At 35.9% G+C, this 18739-nt stretch overlaps 1 protein-coding gene across 1 annotated transcript in view; it reads left to right on the forward strand.

The window, feature by feature from the left end:
* Nucleotides 1-408: 408 nt before the first annotated feature.
* LOC112056293 (uncharacterized) overlaps nucleotides 409-18739 on the forward strand; it is a 106404-nt gene continuing 88073 nt past the window's right edge. Inside the window, exon 1 of the mRNA XM_052883838.1 lies at nucleotides 409-1241. Within this exon, the coding sequence (XP_052739798.1) occupies nucleotides 1163-1241 (79 nt within the window). The 5' untranslated portion in view covers nucleotides 409-1162. The remainder of the gene's footprint in view (nucleotides 1242-18739) is intronic.

The raw sequence follows: 18739 nt of genomic DNA on the forward strand, positions 1-18739 counted from the left end.
CCATTATCTTCCCTCTAACACAGTGTTTATTCAGGATCCATAAATAATCCGTATTTAAACATTACCCATTCGGTTAATTGTACGTATGTTCGCCAAATGAGTGCGTTCTATTATGTCCGTAATCAGAATTCATGAATTTTTGAGTTGTTAATTATAAAGGATTTAAACATCTCCCTGTAATTACAAATAGTTGAGCCTCCATTTGGGGGAAGGATTAAACATTCATTAATCCCGATATAAGTAGGAAACTCATTCAGATTTATGTACATTTTAATTGTTCCTCACACAAGATTTTCAGCGGTGGATTTTCAATGGACCGCCGATGGATGCGAAAATTTCTTCCATCCCTCTCGAAACTATTAACAACCCTCACCGGGCCGTCTTCCCTCTCTGTCGGGTAGACTCTCTGGCACAGGACAGATCCCTTATGTAAGTCAGTGCTTTCAGGGCAGTGCTCAGACGAGGACGCGTGGAACGCGCGCCGGTGTTTCGCTCCCGAAAATGCCGAACTGTACCGACGAGCGCGATAGGGCCTACATATTTCGTGAATTCAGCAAACTTGCGTGAGAATCTTAGCAGTGATTTTTTAGTGTAAAAAGTTGTGCTCAAAAATATATTAGTTAACCAAAATTTTCTTTACAAACTTGCTCATCAGGATTAAATGGATTCGTATCGAAAACACGATATATTTTTTGAGTTAAATTTAGACCGAATGCATTATGTCGGGCTTAATCCTTGCACACGCTCGCCCTAAACTTCCCAAACGATTTATGTGTAATGGATGTCTGACAAAATAAAAATAGCAGAACGACACCCAGAAGGAGCTTATAATATATGACGAGCCATTAATTTTAACAGGCGAGAGTGTCACTTCGTTATTTGTCAAGTAGTTGATTAAGAACTTAAATGAATGTTGACAGTTCTAGTGAAGACAGGTAGGGTTATTAAAAGAGATAAGTTGTGACACATGGTCTAGTGTAGACGGGCCGTAATTTAATCGTGTTCAATTATATAATTAACACTAATGTTGACTAATTAGGTGTTAATCGAATAATTAGTATAGATGAAACATAGTGATAATGAGAAAAAAAGATAAGTGGTGTAAAATATAACAATAAAGTTAAAGTGTACGGCAGTAATATAGTTGTAACAAATATAGAAGATGGCTGGGGATCTGAAAAGGATAAAGTGGCATTCATACGTCCTGAATGCGATCCTGCTATTTATCTCGATGATTTATGGTGAGTTATTAATACTACCCTTTCTGAATGCTTTTAGACCTTAAGGCCTTCATCTCCTGACCGTATGTTATCAATTTAGATGACTATTGACGTCTTATATATCGCATAATATTGTGGGACGTGGGTACCCTTAAAACTCTGTTTGCTTGTCTTGTTAAAGATGGCTTAATTGATTTGAGAATTTTTTGTTTGCTGTAATTTAGGGGTGACTAAGGAATAAAAATGGTACGTAATACGGGTGCGTAGGAGTATTATTTTATTTGGTAAATTTGAAGTGGTACAAAATCAAGCGAGTTGTTTTTCAATAGTCTTTAAGTTTTAACTCTTACCTAGATAACAGACGTAAGATCGAGACCTACTTATATGTTTAATTCTTTACTTAATAAAAATCTTGAAGTAAAAGTTCGGGTCAATTTAGGTTTAGATATTTTGAAACTTTACTCATTACCAGTGGCGTGAAATAGGATTTCAACTAGGGTTTGCACAAAAAGTACAAATATCAACTAAAATAGAAAATCCTTTCCGCAATTCAGTTAATGAGTCCTCAAGATAGGGCAAGTTTGCAGCTATGGAAGGAACTTAAGGTCACAGGCTACCCCGACAGGCAATGTTGTGCCGCGTAGCATAGCGTAGCGTACCGGAGGCTGCGAAGAATATTAATAACTAGCTGACGCCGCGCGGTTTCGACCGCGTGGTTCCCGTTCCCGTAAGAATACGGGCATAATATAAAGCCTATTGCCTTCTTCGATAAATGGGCTATCTAACACTGAAATAATTTTTCAAATCGAACTTTGTAATTGCTGAGATTAGCGCGATTAGTATTCTATAATTCTTTATTTGCTGAGAACACATACAATCAAATGTATTCAGCCATTTCTGGCATACAACAATTTATATTACAAATACAATATTATTGACAAAATATAAAAAAATAAATTCAATAGCAAATGATTAAACAAAAATATTAAAATTAAATAAAATGTTAAAGATTAGAAGATACATCTCTTCTAGATCTTTTTTACGTATAATCATATTTTAGGTAACTCAAAAACATGAAATTAAAAAATTTTAAAAACCCCTGAAGGTCATGAAATTATTAAAAATAACACTCTCTATCAAGACAACAATATTTTCTTTCAGTTCATTTGTGACTCCACTCGAGTATATTTGCAGACATTCGTTTATTCTTCCCCACTTCAAACCCCACAACTTTTAAAAGGCTTAACTGATTTTCATCAAATATGTCTAAGGATACAAAAAAAACTAAATTGAAATCGCTTCATTCGTTCGGGAGCTCAGACAGACTGACAGACAGACAGACAGACACATCAAAGTTAATACACCCCTCTCTTTGCCAAAAAATGGGCTTCGGCCTCTTTAGTGGTTCTGTCGTTCTCAACAGAGAGGTCTTGGATTCCCAGCTTGGGGCCAGTTTTTTTTATCTGTACAAGTTAACCCTTGACTATAATCTCACCTGATGGTAAGTGAGTTTAAGATTTTATAATTTCTAAATTGGCTGAGGTCCGTTCTGGTGGTAGGCGTCGACAGTGGCTAGTTACCCCAACCGACAAAAATGTACTCCCAAGCGATGTAGCGTCCCGCTACGATGTCGCGTAGAAACACTCATAGACAGGGATCGTTTTTGGCTGGTGGGAGGCTTCGGCGGTGGCTAGTTACCACCCTATCGGCAAAAACGTACCGCCAAGCAATTTAGCGTTCCGGTACGATGTCGTGTAGAAACCGAAAGGAGTGTTAATTTTCATCCTCCTTCTAAAAAGTTAGCCCGCTTCCATCTTAGACTGCATCATCACTTACCATCAGGTAATACAGGTGTGATTGTAGTCAAGGGCTAACTTGTAAATAATAAAAAAAAGATCTCTAGAACATTTTGTACACCTGATTACTAACAAGCTAATTTTTCGTGAGTAACTTCATCTTGATGTGACGATCAAATTTTTTATTCAGGAAAATTCTTGATTCTGGTAGCTAACTGAATTACCAGTAAATGAAAATTTCAGAGCGTCGGAACGAGATAATGTACCACGCAATTTGTAGGACATTGCGGCTGTTAAGTTGTATAACTATTAATTTATCAACAGTAAAAAAAAAACAAATGGTTAGTAACAACTTTGGTTAATCTACCCTCCTCCCAACTTGTATCGATAACGAGGTTATTAAGAGTTGTTACTAACCAGCTGACAAATCTGATGACACCGCAGTCAAAGGCTAACTTGCCATTGAATAACAAAATGGGTTGAAAACTAGTAGTAGTTACTGATTGATCAAGCACCCACCTTAACATCATCATCAATATCAGCCGATAGACGTCCACTGCTGGTCATAAGCCTTTTAAGGCGAAAGTTTGTGTGTGTGCAACTGTGTAAATATGTTTTTTCCTCCTTTACGTTGTGACTACTGAAGCGATTTTGCTGAAATTCGGAATAAAAATAGACTTTACTCTGGATTAACATTTAGGCCACTTTTAATCCCGGAAAAATCCATGGTTCTTGAGGAATTTGTGAAAAACTAAATTCTACACCGACGAAGTCGCGGGCGTCTGCTAGTTAGTAGGTTAAATAAACTTTTGGGCGCCATTTTTATCATTCAAAGTAAACTTCCCGAGCCAGTCGCCATTCTATTTTATCTATTGTCATTTTAAACCATAACGAGTTTTTATTTCAAATATAACTACAAAACTTTCATGAGTTTCAAACTAAAACAGGTTTATCCTTTAAAGTACTAAACTTTTCCTTTAGACGCAGTAAAGCCTTTTAAAAAGCTCAAGAGCTCGTAAAAAGGTAAGACGCTAAAAGTGTACTGCGAAAAAGGAAAACTTGACACAGCGAGTGCAGTTTGCTAAATACGAAGGATATTTTTTTTAATATCACCATCACAGGGTTTTTTTTACATTTTTTTTTTTTTTTTTAAAAAGAATATTTGCCATATTTTATAATATGACCAATATTCCCATTCCCCTCCAACTAGTCAGGAAAGACTGTGCTAGGAGTGGGTACGACAATAGACCGACGGAGCGGGGATCGAACCACCACCCCTCGATGATGAGTCCAACCGCTCTTACCGTTGAGCTATTGAGGCTTAAATTTATATGTACAAAGATGCAAAGATAGCATCACACTCATCATTATCAACACATATTCGCCTCACTGCTGAGCTCGAGTCTCCTCTCAGAATGAGAGGGGTTAGGCCAATAGTCTACCACGCTGGATTGGTAGACTTCACACACGCAAAGAATTAAGAAAATTCTCTGGTATGCAGATTTCCTCACGACTTTTTTCCATCACCGTTAGAGACACGTGATATTTAATTTCTTAAAATTATTATAAAGGCGAAAGTTTAAGTGTGTGTGAAATTTTTAGGCAACCTACTCGCTTTATATTTTTAACGTAAGTACTAAATTTGATAAAAAAAACTTTTCATATCACAAAATAGAAATAGTATTCTGAACTATGTATAAGATTCAACTTTACGGAACTTCAACTTTTCGTAGTCTTTTCGAAAAGTTGATGATGATGATGATGATGAATCTTATAATCACACTAATACTTACGAATAAAAGCAAAAGTTTGTGTGTGTGTGTGTAAGTGTGTATGTTTGTTCCCTCTTTACGTTGCGGCTACTGTAGAGATTTGGCTAAAATTTGGAAGGGAAATATATTTTACTCTGGATTAACACTTAAGCTTCTTTTGATCGCAGAAAAATCCATGGTACCCGCGCGATTTGTTAAAAACTGATTTCCACGCGGACGAAGTCGCGAACGTTCGCTAGTTTTATATACCTAATACTTTTGGATGAGAAGATGTTTGTGCAAACCAATGTTGCCAAAGCCCTTGACTACAAACTCACCTGATGGTAAGTGATGATGCAGTCTAAGATGAAAGTGGGCTAACTTGTTAGGAGGAGGATGAAAATCGACACCCCTTTCGGTTTCTACACAACATCGTACCAGAACGCTAAATCTTTTGCTGGCAGGGTAGTATAGCTCCCACCAGCCATAATAGAACCTAGGGACTACGTTTTGTAAATCCACCGCGCATACCACTATACATGAAAGCCGCCAAATATCATTTATTTAACAAGTATGGCTGTGACTCTGTCCACGTTAAATTCTGTTTTTTTACAAATCCAACGGAACCATAGATTTTTCTGGGATGTAAAGTAGTCTATGTTCTGTTCCAAGATCCAATTTATCTTTACCTCTTCCGAGTGATTCCGATAACATTATACATTTCATCGTCGATTAAGATCAGCTGGTCTATTCACTATCTTTGACGTATGTCAGTAATTGAGATTCTATGTAACAAAAGTCATCCGGTGCCTACAAACAACTCTTCGTGGATATCATACAGTAGGTAAATGACATTTCTCAATTGATTTGATGTTTTAATAGGTTGTTAAAAAAGTCAAAATTAGTGAAAATGGCAGCAGGTGAGATCGCAAGTCATGAACTCGAGTTCTCTAAAGAAAAAAAAATACAAATTCTAAAAATATACGACCTCACATTGAACCAAGACACAAAAATAATTGGGTCATAATTCTTACTTATACAGTCTCCCAGAGTGACACGTTGAAAAATCAAGGGTCTAATTAAAATTTTTCACGATGAAAAGGTAAATAAAAATAAAAAGAAACATTGGGTCGAAATTCATGACGTTCCGCGGTGGACTGAGAGCATGCAGTAGCCACACATACCTCATTTTATGAATAACTAGCGAACGCCCGTGACATCGTCCGCGTCATTTATCCGGAATGAAAAGTAGTCTATGAGTTAATCCAGAGTAAAATTTTTGGCTGGTGGGAGGCTTTGACCGTGGCTAGTTACCACACGACGTGTAGAAACGTCAGGTTATCACACTAATATTATAAAGGAGAAAGTTCGTGTGTAAGTTTGATAGTGTGTAAGTATGTAAGTATGTTTGTTCCTCTTTTACGCTGCAGCTATTGAAGCGATTTGGCTGAAATTTGAAATGTAAATAGATTTTACTCTGGATTAACACTTAGGCTACTTTTCATCCCGGAAAAATGCATGGTTCCCCCGGGATTTGTGAAAAACTGAATTCCACGCGGACGAAGTCGCTAGTATTAGATAATGGTGATAATTATTTAACATCAAGCGAATCGAAGGGATTCGCTGGCTCAGTATCGTGATGTTTGGAAGTCTCTACAAACGGCCTATGTCCTGCAGTCGACGTCCATCGGCTGATATGACAATGATGATGATGATGATGTTGATGATAATTATTTCAAAACCTAAAATCAAAGTTACAAGGTTCCCAAACGCACCTTGGTCCGAGATGAGCCCACAAAACATAGGGTAGGTCTGGCTACGCAAGCTCGTTCTATGGCACCTATGTTCAGTTAGAAACCGCACTTTCTCATTACGACGGTTCCCAGTGGAACGTTAGCGACGTTAATTTAAACACTACTACGACATTCTATTGACACAATGTAAGACACTTCTTACATAAAAAGGTGTAACGGACTTACATTTAGCTAGAGGCCATTTTTGTTCAGCAGTATGTAGAAATTAAAAAAAAATTATAACGATGTATTTTACAAGCCTTTTTGAAAGGACCTTTGATAGGGCCAGTGTTTCTCTTATTAGAAGAAGTGATTTAGAGCTAGTATCCATCAATGCTGCTTCACCGATTGAGACACGTGATATTTAATTTCTTAAAATGCACACAACTGAAAAGTTGGAGGTGCATGCCCCTGACCGAATTCGAACCCACACCCGCCGGAATCGAAGGCAGAGGTATAACCACTGGGCTATCCTGGCACACTCTCCGTAATATATTTTGTAAAAATCCGAGAGATTTTATCTGAATAACAATGCAACAGTGGTCAATGCGCGGCAAGCTTTACATTTCCCAGAATATAAGTGTCGCTCAACGAGGACAAAATAAGGAACAAGTGTATATTTATTGTTTCATTTCTGTTTTATTTATTAAATAGTGAAATTATTTCACGGAAAAATATATCTCGTATCTCTTTGTAAGTTATTATCTTACTTTGTGTATTCATGAAATATTCATATTCTTCGTTCTATAAACTTAATTTTAATTTATAAGACACATAAATTTACTTTACATAAATACTTACATTTTGTTTATATGTTGAGTAAAAATATAATCAACAGCCTATTTAATTTAAGATCACATGCTTCGTCTTCAAGAAGTAACCAGAAATATTTTTTGAATCATCAGAAAATATTTTATTGTGAAGGGAATACTCGTTCAAAATAACGGGTGTTTTTTCGTTATTATAAACCTACTCATCATTACCATATTCGGCTACTGCTGAGCTTGAGTCTCCTCTCAGAATGAGTGGGGTTAGGCCAATAGTCTACCACGCTGGCCCAATGCGAATTGGCAGATTTCACACACGCAGATAATCAAGAAAATTCTCAGGTATGCAGGTTTCCTTATGGTGTTTTTTCTTCACCGTTTGAGACACGTGATAATTTAATTTTGTGCTACATGAAAAATAACAAACAGGAGCGAAAACTAATTAAAAGTAAGAGAATAATTTTCCTTTTTAACCGACTTCAAAAAAGGACTGTTTTTTTTGGATTACATACATTCATACATACATTTTTCGATCATTGGACTAGCACCGATTGATGAAGAGAAAGCTTCAAACTGATCATTAGTTCATCTCTATCATAATATGTTCTATATTATGATAGATAGAACTTAGTATGACGTTATTTTTCGCTTTTTAGTTTAGTCAGTATGTTTTGTTTTTGAAGTCGGTTGAATTTTTTTTTATTAAAATTTTTTGGGAGCTGTTGTTTTTGGGAGCTTATGTTTCATGCGCTGCGTTATCCGTTAAACTTACGCAAAAATAATGTATTTTTTTTATTATTATTTTTTTTATAAAGAATATTTGCCATATTTGCCATTGCTAAGAAATATTAAATATAACCAATATTCCCATTCCCCTACAACAAGTCAGGAAATACTGTACTAGGAGTGGGTACCACAATAGTCCAACGGGGCGGGGAACCACCACCCGTCGATGATGAGTCCGACCGCCCTTACCGTTGAGCTATAGACTCTAGTATGACGGATATATTAAACACTCAAAGCGCAAGTTTTCACTTCAAAAACCCCAACCTAACCTACCATCTACAATTTATTTCGATAATAATTATTATAATAGCATAAATTTGGCCTGGTCAAAATATTAAGCTATACCTACTGCATTGCCAAGAAAACATTTACTCGCCAAAATTAGAATAAAACAGTATGAAATTTATCATAATCATAATCAATATGGTTTTCAACCAGGAAAGGGTACAACTAACCTTCTTTCCAAATTTACTGACGAAATTAATGGATACCTTAATAATAAAAAGCACGTTTTAGCATTATTCATTGACTTTTCACGCGCCTTTGATACTCTGAACCACATTCAACTGCAAACTAAACTTGACAATTGCGGCATACGTGGGCCTCTGCTCGCGTGGTGTGCGGACTATCTCCGTAATCGAACATATAATGTAAAAGTGGGTGATGAGTACAGTTATACCATAACAGCTAGTGAGGGCACTGCTCAAGGTTCCGTCCTAGGTCCATTGCACTTTTTGTCATACGTCAATGATATGAGTAATTGCATCGAACACTGCACCTGTTATCAATTTGCGGATGATACTTGCATCATGTTCGCAGACCGTGACCCCAACAAGATTTGTAACACACTGCAGGAGGACTTTAATACATTGACCTTGTGGTGCCACGATGCTGGTTTAGTATTGAACGCTAAAAAAACCAAGCTAATTCACATCCGCTCACCATACTTAAAATATCAACCATTTAGACCCATTACAGCTCATGACCATATGTGCTTACATAACTCAATTCAGAATGGATGTACGTGTCCTGTGGTTGAATTTGTTGACCATTACACTTACTTAGGATTGACTATTGACCACAAATTAAATTGGAATCTTCATGTCGATTACGTTTGTAAGAGATTGAGACAATTCCTTGCTAATATCACTATTTTAAATAACCGTATTCCATTTAAAACTAAACTTATACTATATAACTCTTTTGCCCATTCTTATATACAATACGGTCTCAGCAGCTATGGTCGTACATATAAAACGTACCTTAACAATATATATAGACTTCAATTAAAAATTCTTAAAACAATTGTTTCTAGTTCGGTTAAAATAAATTACGCCAGTAATGAGATGGGTTTATTTAAGCATTGTAAAACACTACCGATACAAATGCAATTCAAATATTCATTGTTAAAAGAAGAGTTTTTCAATAAAGACATAATCCGAAATATAGAACATCCTGTACAAACTCGAGCGATGTCGGCTAACCGACTGCAAACCGAGCGAGCAAGCAATACGTACGGTGAACGCACGACGGCTTACCTAGTTCCTCGATTTATTAATGAAATACCTCCCAACATAATTAATGCAGTAAACGAGATTAATATAAAAAAAAAATTAAAACAGTATTTCATGTCAAAATTATAGGTTAGGTTAGGTTAGGTATATACCTATGAATTTCACATAAAATATTAAGTACATTTAATTTTATTTAGTCATTAATTTAATTTAGTCTAAAATGTAACAAAATTGTCTTCATGCTATATTATTGTTAAAGTTATTTCTAAGAAAATATTATTTTAGTTAAAGTTATTTTTAAGAAAATATTATTATACTTAAAGTTATTTTTAAGCTTAGTTGCAGATGGACACCAAGGTCAAATCTTTGTGATTTTTGTGGTTGTCCGTTTAATTTACCTTTTTATTTTTTGTAATTTATTCTTAATAAATAAATAAATAATAAATAAATAAATAATTACCTCAAAATTTACCCGAAATATGCATATAAAATTTCACTCGCATTAAATAGAACAAGTAAAGGAAAAACTGAACACAGTTTCACGTGGTCCAACCGCTGCCTGTGTTCCGCCCAAACCATTATAGAATGCGAGCATGCAATCGCCAGAACTACCTCATTTTAGGAAGGCTGAAAATTTGATGTCAGCCTACGCTCCTACCATAAGCACATTTTAACTAATTTTTGTAAGTACGGCAAGCTTACTTTATTATACTTACCGTACCGTACTTATACCGTACTTTTTTATTAATTTTAATTATAATTAGCCAATTATATAGGGTTTAGAGCGTGGTGGCTTAGGAAGGTAGCAGGTTTTTTAAGGCTTTAGATCCTCAATTAACCAAGTACATATTATTTTTAATAATCTGTACAAGAAGAACCATGTTTCCAGTCGCTAGACCATTAGCTTCGTAGCAAATCTTTAGGCACGCATAAAATTCTTTTTAAAAATCTATACCGGTGTTTTTCGATGAGTTGCCGCGAAATTTATTGGATTGGGGGTTTGATTTGTCATAATTATTATGATCTTTAAGATAGCCTATCATATCCTACTAATGTTATAAACGGGAAAGTTTGTATGTTTGTTTGTTTAGATGTTTGTTTGGATGTTCGTTACTCTTTAAGTCCGCTACTACTTAAGCGATTTGGCTAAAATTTGGAATGGAAATAGATATATATTACTCTGGATTAACACATAGGCTACTCTTCATAACGGAAAAAATCCATGGTTCCAGCGGGATTCGTGAAAAAAAAGTCCTATACGGACTAAGTCGCGAGCGACCGCTATTAAATAATAATATAAATAACTAGTATAATGAGCGTCTACTCGCCAACAAACTGCTTGTACAGTTTAGCGAGAGAATAGCATAAGTTAATTATTGTTAAATAATTTTAATAAAATAAAAATAAGAAACGAAAATTATTTAAAAAATGCGCTTTAAAGTTGGACAATTGAAAGTCTGGACTCTTAAAATCTGCTTAGGTCCAAAGCCATCACGGTCCAAACAAAATGATTACTACTTAACTTTGGAACGTTTATAATATGAGGCATGTCTGGCTCCCACTGGCTCTCGGACCATTACAATAACGGACGTTCTCAAATTTCGTTACATTCGAGCGGTTCCGTTATTTTGTTTCCTCTTAAACCAATTACTGAAATTTTAAATGGAATTGGAATTATTTTTACAATTATATTCAGAGTAAAAGTTGGAGTTACCTACCGTGAATTTAGGATGGTTAAAATATGGTATATTTTCGGTATAATTTAATACGCACGACTGGTGGTATTGTTTTTGAAAATGGAACTGCCTTACTGCGAAGTTTTAGTTTTTAAAATGTTCTCAATTATGCGCGTAGGTACTGGTTTGTTTGTCATTCAAAGGCTGGACAGATTTAAGCGTACTGCTACTCCTACAAGTATTGACGTATGAGTATGACTAATATCGTGGTGTTTGTGCAACTGAATGCCTGCCTATACTACAGAATACTGGCTGCATTTCCGCGCTGGACAGCCAGGCTGATCCTTAGCACAAAAAATGAGCCAGCCCTTCTGTCACCAGTCGAGGCAACTAGCCGCTTTTAATAATAAATGCCAAGAAGATGGCCCCATGGTAAGTCGAAAACTATCCATAAACAGCACAAGAATCTCTTTTAAGGGCAAATAGAAGTTTTCCTTCTTCTTCCAATAAACAAACGGCAACATATAATAGACAAGTGTATGTAGGTAAGCATCCTACTAATATTATAAACGCGAAAGTTTGTATGGATGTTTGTTTGTTACTCTTTAGCGCCGCAACTATTAAAGCGATTTGGCTATAATTTAAAACGAAGATAGATAATACCCTGTATTAACACATAGGCTACATTTCATCCCGATAAATCCACGATTCCCGCGGGATGTGAGAAACTGAATTCCACGCAAACAAAGTCGCGCGTGTCCGCTAGTAATGAGTAAGGATTCCGAATGAATGGTGATTTAATCTCGTATTTATTTCATTGTTATTTATAGTATCATCCCAAATCTAATCTTGGAGTGATGTTAATTCCTGCCTCGTACCATTTGTGTCTCAGAGTCACGCTCGTACCGTACCATTAAAATGACGTAAATAGTGTACCCTATTAACGGTTATGGCACGCGTGATCTACTATAATGGATTTAATAGAATTTAATGATGCACTAAATTCTGTTAACTTATAATATAATGCGGCTATTGGTCATTTATTTTAAATGTTTTAGCTAGTTACGCTTGGCATATTACTGCCTCGTGTCCAGGTATTAGCTTGTGCGGTTACGGATTATGCGGTTACGAATTTGACTCATACGATCTCGTGAGGAGATATAGACAATTAATGTCAACCAATTGCGGCGCAACCGATTGGGACGAAGGGCATAGCACTGGGACTACTCCGCCGCTATTGCTCGATGTCTATTCTCTTCATTAGATATATACCTAGTCCAGTAATATTAAGTTTTATCTGGGAAAAAAATCCTACTGAGCTGAATTTTTGTATACACCTTTATTTCGGTGTTATTGTGAAGATGGAAAAATCGACGTCGATATCGTGCCGGCTAAAAAAGTTACAAATTAGTTAAAAATTCGGAAATGGTTAATTTTACAGAAAAACTTTAAGATATATTTTTTATAGATAATTTTATGAGGAACATTTTTTATAATCATCTCTATTGACCTCCGAGCAATAGGTCGCGAAATATTTGCGAGCAACTGATTTTCGTGACCTTTTGACGTTTGTAACTATTCCCCAGATTGGAGTTTAAAATATCTAAAATTACTGGACTAATATCGTTAGGCATACTGGATCGGGCAATGAACTTTACTTACGTCCAAGAAAATATTTCTAAGTTGCTTTGGTGTTATAAATAAATAAATTTAAAGTATAAATTTAGATTAGCTTGAAAGTATCTAACTATTTGTTGCTTGCGGCTTACACGGCTTGTATTTTTTTTGAACGTTAACTTAAAAGTTTGAACTTTTTACAGTTTCACGGGGCTGTGGACTTAGGCTATGATTTTTAAGAGTATTATATGGTTTTAATTTCAACGCAATACCTTCACACATGTAGGGTGTTGATAGATAGACGGACAGGCAACTATTCAGACAGACAAACATAATGATACACAGACAGATAGACTGACAGACAGACAACAAAGTGATCCTATAAGAATTCCGTATATAAAATTCCTTACTTCAAAGGGAAACCCTATGAAGTAAGGACTTTTAAAAATAAGTTCATCATCATCATTAGCAACCCACATTCGGCTCACAGCTGAGCACGAGTCTCCTCAGAATCAGATGGATTAGGCCAATAGTTCACCACGCTGGCCCAATGCGGATTGGCAGACTTCCCACACGCAGAGAATTAAGAAAATTCCCAGGTATGCAGGTTCTCTCACGATGTTTTCCTTCACCTTTTGACACACGTGATATTTAATTTCTTAAAATGCATATAACTGAAAGGTTGGAGGTACCTACCTATACGAACCTACGCCCTCCGAATCGAAGGCAGAGGCTACTGGACTATCACGTGTCATTTAAAAATAACTTAACTGAAACATTTTGACGGCCTCCGTGGCGCAGTGGTATGCGCGGTGGATTTACAAGACGGAGGTCTTGGGTTCGATCCCCGGCTGGGCAGATTGAGATTTCCTTAATTTGTCCAGGTCTGGCTGGTGGGAGGCTTCGGCCGTGGCTAGTTACCACCCTACCGGCAAAGACGTACCGCCAAGCGATTTAGCATTCCGGTACGATGCCGTGTAGAAACCGAAAGGGGTGATTTTCATCCTCCTCCTTGACAAGTTAGCCCGCTTCCATTTTAGACTGCATCATCACTTACCATCAGGTGAGATTGTAGTCAAGGGCTAACTTGTAAAGAACAAAAAAAAACATAGTAATAAAATGTTATATAATATTTCTAGATAATACAACTGATACGCCATAGAAGACGCTCCAGTTCGTCTCGTCCGTCGCCATTAAAATGGCGTAAACAGCAATACGACACAATAACCAGACTGGCACGATGACGGAGATAATGGATTAATAGTTTATACTGTCCCACTCAGACTAATTAAACCTCTTGATACATTTCCTGATTAGCTATGAGAAAGATTTAGTTGCTATAAAATATTTATATATGGAATCCACTTTATTAAAGTCTTAGTAGCTCTATGGTTATCGGAACGGACTCGACGAGGAATCAGGGTTCAAAATTGAAATTTCTTGAAAAATATTGGTCGAACTTTCGGAATTAGTAGTCCTTGGTCATTTTGTTTTTAATATCTCCAATTATACTAAATATTAGGAGTACCTGACGTTTCAAAAGAGTCCTTGTAAATGAATTTTAACTTCAACTTTGACATTGCTCATTGCTCATTCGATTACAAATATTGAGGAGTTAGAGTCGTTAAAAATAATTATTTGTACTTATTTCTAATTAAAAAATCCATAAAGTTTCATAATGAGAATTTGCTAGACTAAGACTTGTCACTTACTTGCGTAAGTTTTCGTAAGTTTTAGTTTAGTACTTTACTTCTGTCTAATTTCTTTACGACCGGTATTTTTAAGCCGAATATTATAAAGCTGAAGATTTTGTTTGTTTGAACGCGCTAATCTCAGGAACTACTAGTCTGAATTGAAAAATTGTTTCAGTGTTAGATAGCCTCGAGAAAGGCTGTAGGCTATATTTTATCCCTAATTCCTACGTGAGCGGGAACCACGCGGGTGAAACCGCGCAGTGTCTGCTAGTATTTATATAAGCCTTAATACCAAAGCCACGCGCAGTAGCTAGTAAATACAGACATTTGCCAGACGTCATTTTAATAAACATAAAAATAAATGTACTGAAAACAAGCTACAACTGTAGCGCACAGACGACACTGCATTTTACTTTTAAAATAACAAATTAAAACATACCGCAAAAACCTTATCAAGAAAGAAAAAAAGGGCAATTGCAAAATACAGAATTGCAAATGTAAATACGAAGCAATAATTTATTCTCTGTTCCAATGTAAAATGTAAATACAGTTTCTTAATTAAAAATATTAGAATGCTAATGGTTGGTTCTTTCGATTCCTTTTATCTAAATTGCCTGTGTCTTGCAAATGCAAAAAAATATTATCATTATTTCGTGGAATATACTTTTACAGTCTTGCCTCGCTAGTCCAGTGGCCTATGAGGCTTCGGGTCAGCGTTGCCAGGCGTCCCGAATTTGGCGGTCCCGAAAGCGGGACATTTAAACACTTAATTTTGATATAAAAATCAAAAAATGGCACGAATTAATGACATCGTTGATTCGCTGATCGTAAGATATGTATGGGCGTTCAAACAAAATTACGAATACCTTTGTTATTTGTGCGTTTATGTTTATAGTTTACATATTAAAAATGTCACGTTCAAAGCTAAAAATTTTTATCTAATTACGATTAAAAAAATGTTAGTCAATTTTGAAATTTTATAATCTTATTTATTTTGCAAACATCCAGTCAATCTTTGTTTTTTTTATATTAATTAGTTAATATTGACCATATTTACCCAAATTTCTCAAAAAAATCAATACTAACCTAGTCATCATCTCCATTCTATGGCTTGCAATATTAAAGCAAATAATGACAAAATTAAAACTCACTGTATTCTAAATAAACTGTATCACTTTATTTGAAAATTTTATCTTATTTAGTTTAGATTGACTTTAATAATTAAATCAGCTTTATTTTATACAAAACGCATTTAAATATTCTGTTTCTACTAGAAAAATCATTGCATCGGTTTTTGTAATGTAAAAATGTAAAAACTAATGTACCTAATATAATTGAAAACTAAATCTCTGTTAAATTGGATCATTATTCTGCCGTCTCTTATTAAATCGCTGAAAATAATTGGTTAATTTTGTATCTAAATCCGTAGTTCAAAGCACCTACAGGCTATTGTGAGGCACTTATGGCTTCCCTGTGATCTTCGCGTTAATGAGCACAAATAGCTCCCTTGATGTGCCCCGACTGACTCGGGTGATCATTTAAAATGTCATTTTTTATCTATTTTTTTTATATTTTCAACTAGAGGACGGCAGCAAGCAGGAATTTCGCAGTGATTTAGCGTTCCGGTACGATGTCTTGTAAAAACCAAAGGAATTGTAGATTTTCATCCTCCTCCTAACAAGATAGCCCGCTTCCATTTTAGATTGCATCATCACTTATCATCAGGTGAGATTGAAGTCAAGGGTTAACTTGTAATGAATAAAAAAAAAGAAATATTTTTTTGTTTTTCGGGCCATAACGTAGCCTATACATTGCTGCATAATCTCTCTTATCTACCAATGAAAGTCCCGATAAATCAGTTCAGCCGTTCCAAAGGTTAGCCCGGACAAACAGAGAGACAGACAGCCAGACAAAAAAGTTGTAAAAGCATGTATGTGTATGGTTTAGTATCTTGTGTATGTGTTGGTGGTCTAATCTAAAATAATAAGCGATAAGATTTTATTTTTGTTTGTTTGTTAGAAATATGCTCCAAAACTACTGGAATAACTTCAACAGTGTAGAACTATATTATCAGCGAGTAACAGTCCATATTTTATCCCCGTATTTCGGGTAAAACCACAGCGCGTGTAATAGTCATTTATGATTTAGATTTTAATGTATAAAGAATATAGATCGTCTCGAGTCCAACCCAAATAGAACATTCATGATCCACGAGTGCACAAAATAGCCATTATACCACTATAAACCATTATCTTGGTAAAGAGAATATTTTTAAAATCTAATACATTTCTCAAAGAAAATTATAAATGGAAAGAGATGGAACTTTTTGTATGTCTATATGAAGACGGACGAACTCACTTAACATTTTCATTAAAAAGGATCGGTTCACTTCATTTTATATACCGTAGCTGCTTTCTTGTAATAATAGAACTTTCAACTAACTATAACGGTTTGTAAGTGCAACTTAAGTTAGTTTTTAATTACAATTGGGAAAAAGGAACACGGAGTTTAGTAATTTACTTAATGGCAAATAGGTTAATAAAAAGCGCATTTTTAAGGTAAATAGGTTTGCTTTTGACTGTCCTAAATGACTTTTCAATTTGCTATACCTACCTTATCATTGCTTTTATTCATGCCTGATGATAAGGTTTTCATTTTTTATGGCCCGACACAGGCGCCAGAAGGGAATTATACTACTAACCTGCAATTAAACAGAATGGTGGGTCCAAACTCCAAATTCCCTCGGCTATAAGAAGAGAGGCTTAGCCTTGCAATGGACTATTGGCATGTTGACGTCATCACAATATGCTTTTGCGTTGCTACCTTTAACAAAAGTCTAAGCTAAACAAACGTCAGTATGGAACAATCCTTATTTATCTTAACTTTTATATTAAAGACCAATTGGACTTTCACAAAATAGTTGTTGTTGTCACGAAAGCCTCCGTTGTTTGTATAACAACTCTGAAATACAACAGGAAAATAAAGGAATAATAGAAGGCTTTTGTGGAAATATCTTTATTGCCCTTTGGAATGAAGACGCTAACAGTTTTGGACGTGCCAAATCTTAAAAGGCCTTTTATGTCAAAACTAACGTCCTAACAAAACGTTACTTGGCGTCCGGCGAATACAGAAAGCCTGGCTCTTGCGTTTTAAATGTAAAGGTCAAGTTACATTGGTGGCGGGACGACGCGACTATACATTACGTATCTATTCACAAGTAGATATTGCGTGTCTTTCTTTAGGTACGAAAGAAGAGTGTCATCATCATCATCAACCAATATTCGGCTCAATTCTAACAGTGAGTCTCCTCTCAGAATGAGAGAGATTAGGCCAAATAGTCTACCACACTGGCCCAATGGGCGTTGGCAGATTTCACACACGTAGAAAATTAAGAAAATTCTCAGGTATATAGGTTTCCTCACGATGTTTTTCCTTCACCGTTTGAGACATGAGATATTTAATTTCTTAAAATGCACATAACTGAAACGTTGGAGGTGTATGCCCCGGACCGGATTTGAACCTACCCCCTCCGGGATGACAGAGGTCATATCCACTGGGCTATCACGGCTTTCGTGAAGAAGAATGTACAAAAGTAACTTAATCCCTCGAGGTATTTTTAACATAAAACGAAGATAAAATGTGTTTGTTATATGTATTGTTATTTCAACAAAGTTACTAAGTTAGATATAAAATTATTATGGTCCAACAATTTAAAGCGTATACAGGAAACTAGAAAAAATCATTCTTTTTTACATTCTTTAGTTTCTTTAGTAATTTTGACAACTATCAAATAATAGTTAATTTTGCAACAGTTCATGTAATAGTTTAGTAACTACAAAGGAGGTAATCCCTGAGTTTGAGAATGTTTAGTAACACTTTTGTTCGTTTAATAAATCGATTACATCTCATCCTACCTTACCTTACCACCATATCAGCCGGTAGACGTCCACTGCTGGACATAGGCCTCTTGCATGGACCTCCAAGCACATCGGTCTCGAGCCGCCAGCATCCAGCGGCTCCCTGCAACCCGCTTGATATCCTCGGTCCACCTAGTGGAGGGTCAACCAACACTGCGCTTTCCAGTGCGGGGTCGCCGTTCCAGCACCTTGGGACCCCAACGTCCAT

This window comes from Bicyclus anynana, chromosome 10 (genome assembly GCF_947172395.1).
Source record: "Bicyclus anynana chromosome 10, ilBicAnyn1.1, whole genome shotgun sequence".
In the NCBI taxonomy this organism is placed as follows: Eukaryota; Metazoa; Arthropoda; class Insecta; order Lepidoptera; family Nymphalidae; genus Bicyclus; species Bicyclus anynana.